This window comes from Lineus longissimus, chromosome 4 (genome assembly GCF_910592395.1).
Source record: "Lineus longissimus chromosome 4, tnLinLong1.2, whole genome shotgun sequence".
NCBI classification, from domain to species: Eukaryota; Metazoa; Nemertea; class Pilidiophora; order Heteronemertea; family Lineidae; genus Lineus; species Lineus longissimus.
The window spans coordinates 20,923,709-20,937,237 of NC_088311.1; the positions used below are offsets into that span (position 1 = coordinate 20,923,709).

General features: G+C 39.2%; 1 protein-coding gene and 1 long non-coding RNA gene across 5 annotated transcripts; one reads left to right on the plus strand and one right to left on the minus strand.

The window, feature by feature from the left end:
* Positions 1–294: 294 nt before the first annotated feature.
* Positions 295–7,414, plus strand: LOC135486632 (uncharacterized). The gene is made up of 2 exons (XR_010446734.1): positions 295–2,759; positions 2,864–7,414. It is a non-coding gene; the product is annotated as an uncharacterized LOC135486632 (long non-coding RNA).
* Positions 7,415–7,890: 476 nt separating this feature from the next.
* Positions 7,891–13,529, minus strand: LOC135486635 (uncharacterized). Of its 4 annotated transcripts, XM_064769583.1 has the most exons (7): positions 13,449–13,529; positions 12,641–12,757; positions 12,413–12,520; positions 9,754–12,093; positions 9,366–9,491; positions 8,979–9,095; positions 7,891–8,537 (listed from the first exon to the last, which is right to left on the minus strand). In XM_064769583.1, exons 2-7 carry the CDS (start codon positions 12,660–12,662, stop codon positions 8,422–8,424), a joined length of 2,829 nt encoding a protein of 942 aa, XP_064625653.1. In that variant the 5' UTR covers positions 12,663–12,757; positions 13,449–13,529; the 3' UTR covers positions 7,891–8,421. The 4 variants fall into 4 exon arrangements, with proteins under 4 accessions (XP_064625653.1, XP_064625652.1, XP_064625655.1 ...); XM_064769582.1 differs by lacking the exon at positions 13,449–13,529 and having other exon boundaries at positions 12,641–13,442; XM_064769585.1 differs by lacking the exon at positions 13,449–13,529 and having other exon boundaries at positions 12,459–12,520; positions 12,641–12,662.

Here is a 13,529-nt window from a genome sequence, read left to right on the forward strand (position 1 = left end):
AATTTGCATGGGGATCACATTGATACACGCACTAATTGTACACAGAAAAGGTGTGAGTAATGAATGTATGGCGTATGCATTATGACTATTGGCGTTGGAATAGTTAAGGTGAAACTATAGTGTCTCCATTTTGCCAATCTAAGAAGCACCAGAATTCATCCCAAATCCTCAAAATGGTAAAAGTATTCCCCGAAGGACATTGTCACTCACTTGTGCCCTGCATGGCCTCCGAACATATTGTCCAATTTGGTATTTGGTGTTTGATAGCTCTGGTGTTTGTATTAGTTTGGAAGTCACTATAGTTTCACCTTAAACGAACTGTAAATATATGTGAACTTATGGCATATCCCTTGAAAGCATGGATTCAGTAATTTCTTATCTCAAAATGGTTCATTAGGCCAAAAGTTCAAATCTTGTTTTTTTTATGTGGTCCTTCAAAGTCAACATCCTAGAGGATCAGTTCCCCAACTGACAGAGAAGCTGATCTCAGTCTTGTGTTTTCAAGGCTGACTTTCCAACATACCGAGGGTGTGTGCTTACTATTGAGGTAAATTCCCCCCCCCCCCGCACAAAACCACTTGACTTGGACAGGCCAGCTCGGAAATATGGAAGCCCTACCTGATTTTCAGCATGCTGGGGGATTGATTCTCTATAGTGTGACCGATGCAGAAATATCTTGATTTTCTAGTGTGACCGATATTGATCATCTAGTGTGATCGATGTAGAAAAATAATTTCATTCTCTAATGTGACTGATGTAGAAATATATTGATTCTCTAGTGTAATCGATGATTCTCTAGTGTGATCGAGGTAGAAATATATATGTATTTGCAAGTTTAATGAATGCAGTTCTTTCAGTGTCTGTAAACAGATACCCCACTACAAAATACATCAATTATATACGACTGGAATGGTGAATACATTTTGCACGGTTATATTTTCGAAATAACTTTTGACTGCTGTTAATTTATTGAATTGTTTGATGGGTAAAGTTTAATTGTTTTTTACAACATAGAAAAAGCATATTTGGGTGATAGTCGTTATACCTTGCACTTTAAGAACAGACCTGTTAAGATTCAGTGTTTCAACCTCCATTTGCTCTGCGTGCTATAGCTACATGTATAACTACTTTCGCATCTCTTTTAAATATTTTGGCAATTTGCAAAAATTTCTTTTGAAAAGTTTTTGTACTAGTATTGCGAATAATTTTCCGCAGATGGGGTCTGTGTAATTTCTGATGGGCGTAACAAATATTGTGTAAGGTGTTACATATGGCAGTGTGTAAACTACTGGTAGAATGTTTGTTCATGATTTTAGGCATGTTTCTAACCTCTAAAATTATTAGTGATTGACATCAGGAATTTTTGCTGGTACCACTTAAACTCCGTAAAATGCATGATTTTATTTGCACTGTGATCATGACTGTATACTGTGTTCGCTCCTTGAAGTGAGATGGATACATGGCACTTATAAAATTGCTGCAGCATTTCTTGTAGACACTCACGGGTCTCCGGTCTGACATTGCCCAAAGAAGGCCGAACATCCCTTCCACTCTCGTGGAATATAAAATTATATGTACAATATATATATCACTGACTCCTGGATTGTCCGATTTGCACCCCACTTCAGGTGAAATCGCTTAAAGTGTTGAAATTTGCATTTATGAATGTTATGTGGTAACCACACGTCTATTGATCATAATTTTGTAGTAATTTTATGTGTTTGAGCATTATGACTCTATCTGGCTGCAGACTAAATGGGCGTAAATCATATTCTGCCTACATTTACATGTCATATCTCTGCTAATCCGTACTATTTGTACATGATTCCAATTTAAGATCAAAACTTTAAGGGCGATGTGTCTAAGATTTGCAAGTTGGTGTTGTATTCTTTCTTTGTTTATACATTGTCGTATACATGTGTATCCAGCCAAAGCGGCTGACTGATTGGTCAAAATGGCACTGATTCTGTATTTTGTCCATTCTCACTTCTACTTGGATTTTCTTCAATGAATTTAAAGTGAAGATAAAAATAGAGTTTAAATTGAATAATCCCAGTGTGTTTTATGCCAAAAATTTGCCTTTTGGTGTTTTGCATACACTTTTCAGGTCCAACATGATGAAAATTCAGATCGAGATGAAAAAGAGAATTTCGAAGACTTTCAAACTTCACCAAATGAATTGAATTATAAAAGCTTTATATTGCTCTCAAGGGACATCATTATGGTGAATCAACCCAGTCCTTGAGCGTAATAGTCACCTGGGGGACCTGGCCTCAATGAAAAGAAGTGACTCTGTCGACTTTCCTGGAGTAACTGAGTGAAAAGTTACAGTCATGGATAGACCGTTTTACATAGTTTTCATTCTCCAATGCTGTCTATAATCGTGCCAGTGTACTCTCTAGTGAATTTCCCTCGATTTGGTTACGCAAATGTGGCAGGTTAATTATCAGCCAACATGGCTGAATGACTGGCTAAAGAAAGAATGTGGCAGGTTGATTTTCAGCCAACATGGTTCAATGACTGGCTAAAGAAAGAATGTGGCAGGTTAATTTTCAGCCAATATGGTTCAATGACTGACTACAGAAAGAATGTGGCAGGTTAATTTTCAGCCAACATGGCTGAATGACTGACTATTTTGGAAAGAATGTGGCAGGTTAATTTTCAGCCAACATGGTTCAATGACTGACTACAGAAAGAATGTGGCAGGTTAATTTTCAGCCAACATGGTTCAATGACTGACTACAGAAAGAATGTGGCAGGTTAATTTTCAGCCAACATGGTTCAATGACTGACTACAGAAAGACGCAGGTTGATTTTCAGCCAACATGGCTGAATGACTGACTATAGAAATAATGTGGCTGAGGTTGATTTTTGGCCAATCTTGACTGAATGACTGACGAGAAAGTCTTATTTTAAGGTTTCTGTTTTATGATACTTTCGTGTCGGTGATGAATCTTCATGTCAGAAACTTGACAGGTTGAGGTATATATTCATGTCCCAAATGTTAGACTGGGGTATTCCCACAATGTAAAATAATTAATGATTTCGTCTTTTAAAGTTGTATTCAAACCCATTGATATTGTATTTTGTATAAATATTGCGTTAATTTTAATGATAATACTCATAATTATTAAGTACTTGTTAATATCTGCCGTTGAATGGCTAATTACAGAGGAATTTTGAGGAATAAAGGCCTTCCTCCACATAAGTGATACTCTGCACGAGATTTCCAGAGGCATTGAACTAATAAAGTTCATCATTCCTTGTTGTTGGTGGCATCATTCAGCGCAGGCTAGAGGGGATTCCCTTTTAGCTCAGTCAGCAGATTGATGACTTGTATCTCGTCGGAGGAACCCGATTGTGAGGATCAAGGCAAGAGACAGGAGGAGTATGTAGTGGTGGCATCATTCTTCTAGCCCAGGCTAGAGGAAACTCAGATGTTAAGAGGGATGGCCTTGTAATCCAATGGTCTGGGATTCAAATACCAGCTGGATCTTGGTGTTTTTCATTGTTGCATAAAATATGAACATGTCCAAAGCATGTGGACAGAGTGAAAATTGCAGTGTTAAACAACTAATAAATAATAATATGGAGGATGGCCTTTTAATGTGTATTTTTGAAGTGTATATTATTTGGCTGGTCCTGGCTGAGCGAAAATCAAAAGGTTGTACATAATTTCATGGTTTACAAGCATTGTGAATGGAATGTTTTTTTCTTGGAAAACCCATGTACTAAGTTAACCCCTTCATGGCTTAAAAAAAATACTTCTCCCACAACGAGATATTTTTTTCTAAAATAACACCAAATTTGTCTGATTTCCATGCCTTTAATGGAAGAAAATGGACAGCGAAAAGTCCCAGGGTATTTTACGCACATGGTGTGGCGTCCAGCAAAACTGTGGACCAATGTGAACTTGTCTGTTACCAAAATGGTGTTTTTGGCTGGAAGATTTCGGTTTTGCAGTATATTTTGGCTGACCCCTATGATAACCTGGCCCACTTTGGCATTGACGGTAGTTTCCCTTTAAGGTATTGGTGATATATTAGTTATCAAGCATGAAGGGGTTAAAGTTGTGATTCGTGTACATAGTATTATATGTGTACATGTACGTAGAACGTTAGAAAGTATGATAATATTTATACTTTTTCTGAGAAAAATCAAAAATATCAGTTTACGCAAAGGTACAGTGTATAGTCAGTGTAATGGTTTTGTAATTGTAATGTTTGGTTGAAATTGATTTTGAATGTAGTTGTAGTATTGTGTTTGATTTGGGAAGTTTTGTTTGTGAGTATATACATTCACATGTAGTTTAGTTAGATTCAAATGTTGGTTGATGTATTGACTTGAATACTCCTTCTGATGCCTGTGACATGTAAGTAGGCCCACATTCTCACCCCTAATTCCAGAAAAAAATTATGAGTTCGTGTAGCTTGCAGGGTATGGTATAATGAGAAACCATTTAAATTCTGTAAATCTCAGGCACGAAAAACAAAATACATTGTACTTACAAGGACAAACATATTATGTTGCATATTCAATAAGTCTTCATGTTATATGATATTTTCGTGATTACAAAAGAATGGGATAGCATATTACCAAAACGCAACATATTTTGTAGTTATGAGGATCAGTATAAGCATTGTTGTGTGGACCCCTCATGTTTGGTGCAGTTAAACCGCATATCCCACACACTTTTGGAGTCGTTTACAACTTGAATGTCACAATATAAGGTCAGCATGAAGTGTACAACATTTGCATTGTTTGACACATACATTGTATTTCAAATACATTTGGTCCTGCACCCCAGGCCTCACCCTGAGTGCGAATGTCAATCTCTTTTCGTATTTGTATCGACTGAGGCAACAGTATTCAATAATGAGGAATATTGCCACAAACTGACCTACAACTTGATACATTTACGTGTAAACCAAAGTGATGCTATAAAAAATCGGCTTCCTATTGTATATTTGGGCACAGATTCTGATGCATATTGATATCAAAAAATGCGTTATGTTACTTTATTACTGTAAAATTGGTCAGGAGCTGTCTTGTCTGACACTCCAGCTCATGCCACATTGAAGGCATGACAGCACCTGAGTGAGTATACAGAGTCTGTTTAGAGACTATCATCGGAGATCAGACCTTGTACAGAATCTACTGTTTGAATGTTAATATTGTCTTCTTGTCGCTGTAGTGGGGCAGTAATTAAAGGAACAGCAGTTTATGAATTATGTCAATGTAGTCCTTTAAGATGAGTATTTCATTCACCGATTCTGGGATGATGAGGTCATAATATTACACTTATTTATCTATAAAACGACTAGTTCTTGTGCATCTGTATAAAGTGTTATCATTTATTCCCATGATTTAATGGTCATATGCCTGGTGTTCGTAAGCCAAAGTACAGTCATGATTGGCCAGTACGTTAATAGCAATAGTGGTGAAATGTCTCTGCATGTACTTAATTTCAAAAATTCAAATGCCAGTTTCCATGTTAGATATCCAGAGTTTTAAGCAATATGAATTGTACCTGTTACTGTAAACTCTGCTGGGTGCTTTCAAGATTAGGCCAACAGTCCTTGGGTGTACCTGAATGTATCATCAAAGGGGTACACCGTTCGTAATTACTGGTGGTCTATGAAAAAAGAAATTCAGTCATACATAAAGTCGTTGTGCAGTTATTATGCATACATATTTGTTAAAACTTGGTAGTCATAGTATTTGTATATCAGTCTACTCAACAGCAATTCTGAAATATGTATTGAGAATGTATATTCACACGGTGGGAAAGTTTCAAATTCAGTTACAAATTATAAATTGTTAATGACCGGTGTTGGTCTTTAAGATCAGGCGAGTTGTGCAGTATCATCTGGTTTGTCAAGACTGCTGCCGGCTGAAATTACAGTAGTGACTGCAGTTGTTTGCCATTCATGTTCATTGGACTTTCTTGTGGCATTTCCATATAGTGAATGCATGCAAATTTGCTTAAAGTTGGCGTGTATAGTCTAGTATTTGTATAAGGACACTAGATTTAATCCATAATTGGTTGTTGCGATTCACTTTGACCTCTTTAATCAGGACACCTCTCTATTAAGGACAGCATTTGTCAGTCCCAAAGGTGTCCTCAATAGACGCTGTCAGTTGTTTAGATAAGCCATTTGCAGCTCAGGCAATACCTAACGCAGACTTTTATTAATCAAACTTATTCATTTCATTATCAAAAGCACCGACTGATATTGCCCATGATTATACAAAGAACAAGCACCCTAATACGGCCAAAACTGATACAACTTACCTAGATTTATAAATCTGCTGTTTATATCATCTTCCCGAAGCACCAGTAATATAGACTGTGATCTGAAGCTGTTTTTCAATTGTCACTCAAAAGAAATTATGATAACATTTTATCCTTAGACACCATCAAGTTAAAGTCTGGAACGGGAAGATTTAAGGTCGAGGACGATATATGTTGTAATTTACAGACAAAAACACAGAAAAATAATCTCTGATTGGAGGAATATTCTTCTCTCACCTTTAGAGAGAGAACCATGCAGTCCTAAACAACCTATACCACACTAACCCCTGCAACCCTTCCCTCAACCAAATCCCTTGGACAAATTATAGGGTACGATTAGGAGCCTCATAGCCCAGTGGTTACACTGCAGGCTCCCACACATTAGGGCCCGGGTTCGATCCCAGCGAAAACCCAGGATTTGTATTTTGGTTGAACATGGGTTTGCATTTAGGATGCTAGAATTCCTGGCTCTTCACAGTCTTTTAATGAGACAAGGTTTGCTGTGTCTGGTGTCTATGCCAGGGCAAGAAAAGGCCCACAAGTGGGAAACAATTGACTCCCCCTCCTTGCCAAAAGTTTCTTGGTATGATGGTCACCACGTTCCAGTATTGACCAGAACCAGAACTAACGCTGCATATAATCATAAATTGATTAATCGACCACTTTTATATGCCCCAAAGTTTTTTTTTGGTGATTGGCAAATGATATGCCCTGTGTTGAACTTCATTCACTGGTACTGCAAGCCCCATAATTTTTGTGGCCTGAATCTTTAACCAAAAAATATCTTATTGATATTGCACTTCCAATAATAAGTTGAAAAGGACCCATTAAAACTGTTGTATGTGTTTGATTTTTGATGTCCATGCATATTATAAAAGAAAAGGGTTTACAATACAGGGGCTACAAATCTTATGAGAAGGGTGTCTCTGCAATCTTAACATAAGCTTGAGTCTTGAATTCTATTCCAGTTACAGTAAGTTGCCCTATTTTGTCCCCAGGTTGTACAAATTTTTGTGTGGGTATGCACAGTCATCAGGTTGTGTTAGTCTGTTCGTGGTATCTATTTATAAAATATTGTAAATTTTCACAAAAATAAAGAAAAAATCTTCGTGAGGGTAATCTTTTGTCTTGTTATTTTCTTTGATCTAGCGTGAGATTTTGAAATTTCATGAAATCAATGTCTGTGGACGATTACTGTATTGCCCCAACATAATGTAAGCTTAGCTGACGCCAAGTTCATTGGAAGCATCCTTTCATGCGTTTAGCAATGGAAGGGAAGTGGGACTACCTGCCCGACATCCAGTTATTAAAAGGCCCCATCCGAATTGCAACAGGCACCATTCCCCACAACAATGTTTTTCCGCAATTGTGGTTGTGAAAGGGACCTTTTGAAGTAAGGTGTTTTTGCAGGTATTGATGTTGTCCCAAGTACTGTACTTTGTCCCGAGGCCAGGATAGATAGGTCAGTCTTTAAGTGCATGCACACCAAATTCAGGTGGGTCCTGATATTGTCCCAGGCTGTATCAGATACATCCCATTCCTGTACGATCATACCACAAACAACAAAGCAGTGTTTGTTAATCTTTATGGTTTAATTCAACAATCACAAAATGGCAACAACAACAAATCATATATTGTAAAATCTTTAACAAGTTTGGCAACTACTATACATTATCAAAGGTTTTCAAGGTTAACTCTAACAAAACGTTGATGATAAAAACAACATTGTTGAAATTTGATCACTTCAAGTCAGCTAAAAAGCTGATCGAAATTATTCGTAGACCAGAAAATTTTCTTAGAATTCAACTGCACTGCAAATGCCAGACTGCCCCTATTAAAAGTTAATTCAACTGCCATTACACACCTAAGACTTGAAATAGCATCTAAATATATAATTGCTTTATTATACTGCATTATGCAATGGCCCTATCAGATTGTGGCTGGTCAGATTGTCTCCGAGGTCCACCGGCGCAGTGAACACTGAGCAAAGAGGACATTAGCAACCTATTTCACAGTTGGATTCTCTCACTGATAGGTTTAGCCTCTCATGAAGTCACATTAGCAAGCACTTTCACAGTATGACAACACAATGCAATGATCGGAAGAGGCATGGTAAGTAACCTTTTTCATCGTTTGACATTCGAATGTAACGGCCTGACTGACTGTCTCTTGGACAGCCCGAGTCTCAGAGGTCCTCTTGCAGTGCGAAGGGGAAGGACAGCCAATGCAGTTTCACAATCACCTGAAATAAGGAGAACATAATGGAGAAATCTGTTAAAGGAAAAAAAAACAAATGGGTGGATGTGTTAGGATGTTTTAGGATTCTTGAAAGCAAAGATAGTTCGGTATCTTTTTCCTTTAGCGTATCACTTGTGCACTTTGTGGAAGGTTTGCTGGGGTATTTCTGGTGATGAGGTCATGATAGGCTTGCAGGAGATCATGGATTTGACTCAAGCAAGGATTACCGCCGATTTTTCTCAAAGGTTTACAAGGTTAACTCTAAGACTTTGTCTTTAGATTTTGGTCCTTAAGGGACTGTTTTTATGCAATATGACCTTTGTAATCAGAATACCTCCCTATTTAAGGACAGCATTTATCATTATCAAAGCTTGAAAGCTTGAAAGCAGAAGAAGCCAATAAAGTGCTTAAGTGGTTCTGCCCCTACGGCTGGGCTTAGAGTTACCTGTGCTAACATTACGACTACCGGTATTGCTTTCCGAATATGTGGTATAATGAACCGCAGACTGCTTCCAAGTGAACACACTTTTTGCAGTAGGAGGGACATCTCTCATGATATCGGCTGAAAATTCAAGTAATGAATAATAAAAAAACTTAACTTGCTTTTGTGAGAACTGCAGAAAATGACAGACTAGAAGTAGCATAGAGAGTGCATTCTGTCAACTCCAGCACACTTTTATTCAGCAAAGTTCGAACCAGAGACATCTTGATTGCCAGCCGAGAGTCTGAGCCACTACACCACAACGGCTCCTACTAGCCTGTTGTCTCTTTGTGCAATGTGCATTTTACAAACCAACTGGTCACATGCTGCAACCAAAGCTGGTGCACGTACCTTTTATTGAATTTGTGGATTCGAGCTGATGCAGGTTTGGCTTCCGGACAAAGTCATTGACTGTCTGACACAGCGGAGAGTCTTTTTCATCCAAGATGTCCATGTCGCAGGAGTAGAATTTTTTATCTGTCCAAAACATAATTAGGACATAGGATACTAGTTTGACGGGCTAGCTCTTGAAGTTGAAGAGTGAATGTAATGAATGAATTCTATCCTGTCTCCAAAGACATTTTGATATTCTTACAGCACTGCAAACTTTTTCTTGGCAAAAGTGGATTCAGAAAGTTGCCAGTATTTTTGGCTTAGAGGGTCAGGTCCATTATTGACATTTACCAAGAAAATATGCTTCTAATTGGACAAACTTTGTTATTTCTTTTGATATAGGTACCTTGATCTTCAAACAATGTCTTCTCCACCATCACATCCAAATCATCACCAGGAACCTCTTGATCTGGAACCACGGAATGAGCCTCAACTTTTGGAACTTTCTGTGGAGAACAGGTCACGACACGGTCACCTTGCCTCTTCTGGCTGCTGTTGCTCTTCATCTCAATTCGAGGGTCGTTTTTGAGACGTTTCTCAGGAGGCACATCAGTCGTATCTTTGTCGTCTCCTGGTTCGCCATGCAAGTCATGCAGCCTTTTCCTTGCACCACTGGCCCTATCACTAGAATCATCCCTAGAAATCCTCACACCTTCCTCCTTCATAATAAGGCTCTCAGTCTCATCTTCTGCCTTGCTTTTTCCACAACAAATTCCAGAGACCTGATCAGAATCCAACTCCTGACTAAGAACGAGATCGCCAAGGATAGAACTGGCTTGAGATGCTGGAATGAAACCTGGATATCGAACCTCCTTATCACCAATTTCATGGTCATCTTCATCCACGATGTGGCATTTTGCGTCAGAAGTGCTGGGCAACTGGACAGCCACTGATTCCTGTTTAAGACCACTAAGGACTGCATTTGTTTGAGACACTGGCATGCAATCAGGATAGTCAATCGCACTCCTCCCATGGTCATACCTGTTGTCCACTTCTGAACTGTCCACATTGACATCAAGATTGTTGTTCTGGTGTTCCTTATCTGCATGACTTGATGTCTGAATAACATGTTCAGACCTGTCCACGGCTGAATTATTGGTATCGCCTCCACTTGGAACAATCATGAATTGGCCCTTCAACTCAGCTTCAACGATTCTATCCTCAGATTCCGAATCGAACAAACTCACAGCATCGCTCCCTTGGGAGAGTGGACTGTATGAAATCTCATGAGAGTCATCCTGTCGCTGAAAAAGCCTTGGTGTTGAAGATTGCACCACATCTGGAGTTGTCTCAACTTGGGACACACTTCGACTCCGATGGGATATCACCGTATTAGAATCAAGTGATGTGGCATTTGTCTTCTCATTTCCAGTTGGGACTGTCAGAGTTCTTGAGACAGGTCCAGCAATGGTCTCATTCATCGAACTCCCATCTTTACTGTCAATGTCAGTGTCTTTGCCTTCCACAGACACATCCATCCTATGAGGACAATTATTGTCATCGCTGTCCTTATTTTCAAAGTGTCTGTCCTTGCTTTCAAAATCAAGACATTTGCTTTCAATTTGAATATGCTTGCTTTCAACATCATTATCATCACTCTCAACACAACTGTAATTGCTTTCAACAGCACTGTCCTCACTTTGAAAACCACTGTTTCTGCTTTCAACACTGATGTCCCTGTATTCGAAACTATTGTCTTTGTCAGAGAGACTGTTGTCTTCACTATCTTTCCTTTCCATGTCTGTTCCTTCATTAATACCAACCTCATCGCTGCAACCATTACTGTCAACGTGCTCCCCTATAGTAATGGTTCCTACTAGTTCCTGCAACAAACTTTCCACCTCCCCCAAGATGGTGTTTTTATCTGTATCAAATCTGTGGCCATCCTCACTGAGCCTTTGCCTATCACTGAGCCTTTGCCTATCAGGGATGGAGTCCTTTACCAGTTCACCATTCATACTTCCAAACATGCTTTTGACACCAATTATTTCTAACATTCCTGAACTCTCTTCACGTCCTCTCTCTTCCACATTCGGCACACCCTCAGTAAGAAGGGGAACATCTTCTCTGTTATTTTCAGGAAGGCACCGGTCCCCTATCTCCCTGTATTTGCTCAAATTGTCACAGCTGCTGGAAGTATCTGAGTCTTGTGAATGACAAGACACATATCCTGCCTTGTCACCGAAACATTGATATATTAGACTCCTCAAAGACGGAGGGGCACTTCGGGAAACATAAGTGTCCTCGGTCTCCAAATTCATGATGTCTTCTATGTCAATGGTATTCTGAGACGTCTCACTGTCTGCACATGAATAAGTATGGCATTCCTCAAGCTGAGACTCTGATGGGAAATGCACACCATGGTCTCCACAACCTGTTGGAAAACCACAGCCAGCGTCTGTCAATCTTTTCAAGCAACTTTTCCCAGGTGCCAGCTGTTCTAAACTTGGTTCTGTCTGTGGATTGCCACCAGGACATTGAATCGTCTCCACTATTTCTCCAATGAAAGCTTTAGAATGTCCATAAGGCACATCATTAGCCACTCCTGAGGAAAAAGCCATAGCTGTTCCACCTTGTTCTTCCAGAGATATCTTGAGGTCGTCTCCTGATGGTTCCACTCTATCACTTGCCTCATTCTCAGCAGCAAGGCTCATGCTTATGTCACTAAAGCTCACAGAAGGCAAGTCTGAAATATCAGAGAAATTGTTTTATAAAACTAATGGTGATATAACAAAATGTTTATTATTACACATACATGTATAAGAAATATGACAATAATCCCAAAGAGGTTTGAGCAAGGTAGTTCACAATAGAAAGGCGCTACAAGGTGATTTGTTACCATCATGACATCATCTGTTTGTTTTATATTATATTCCATTCATTCCAAATTGGTCTTAAGGACAAAGTCACAACCAGAAGTTTTAGGCCAAAGACGACTTTTCAGATGAATTTTGACTGGATATCACAAAAATCAAAATATCTGCATAGTTTTTGAAGCAAGTTACTTGTCAGGTTGTGATGAAGGTGTTCCAGGATAGAGTCATTCCTTACTCCAAGTGGTAACAAGATAGGAAGTACATCTTTTGTTGTGGTCTCATCTGCCTCCAGGGTACCTGAAGTGAAATGGAATTCATGAAAATAATGAGATTATCTACACCAGATCACAGGCAGCAGAAAAAACCTAGACAGTCTTCATGATTATTGTGAGAAAAGTTGTAACTGAAGAATTTTACCGCTTTCCTCTAGGGTATCCATCAGGAGTTATGATGTGCCTCTTCAAATACCAAAATGAACCAACTCGTTTACTCAACCAGTAGGTATAGGCTGGCCAAGCGGTCAATAGGCGCTACCTGCAAAAAAATGAGAAAGAATGGAATCTGTGAACTTCGTTTTGTTACAGGTTTTTTAGGATTCTGCATTACACAATGCACAAAGCTTCAGTGGCCTGTCGCATGGGTGTGGTTAAAACATGTGCTCATCCATCCTCGAATTATCCATTTAGAGCCAAGCCAGCGGGATGCACTCTGCAAAAGGATGGTCTGTCAAAAGTGTCACGTCTGTGAGTGTCTGTGTGTGTGAGTGCGAGGACAGTCACACTTTCACAGGAAGTTGTAATGTGGAGAGCAAAACTAACGCCCCCTGGATTGGGAGCCGAAAGCCTCTTATTCCAGGGACGAAGTCCCGTCCTTTTAAGGAGCCTTCGGCCCCAAATCTTCTTAAGGACTTTAGCCCCCACAGTAAAACTTCCTGTGTGACAGTGCGGTAACGTTACATCGCATGGGTAGGCGTGCCACACCCACGGCCACATCGTTCATCCATCACGAAGCATTTCGAGTTCGACTTGTCTTTTCGCCCAACTAAAAGTTTAATCATTGATCAAACCACACCAAATAACCTTTGATGTATAAATGATATCATTTAAATGTTATGTTCGTCTGCCTATATTTGAGTTATATAAAAGGAAATCACACCAATTTATAGTAAACGTAGACTAATTCAGCGAAATATCAAAATTCATGAAAAGCTGTCTGCTAATCTTGCCTTTTCTAATTTTTAACAACAGGCGGCGCTCTTCGCAGTCGGCAAGAGTGGAATTCATTGACTTTATTTTGGGAAACACAA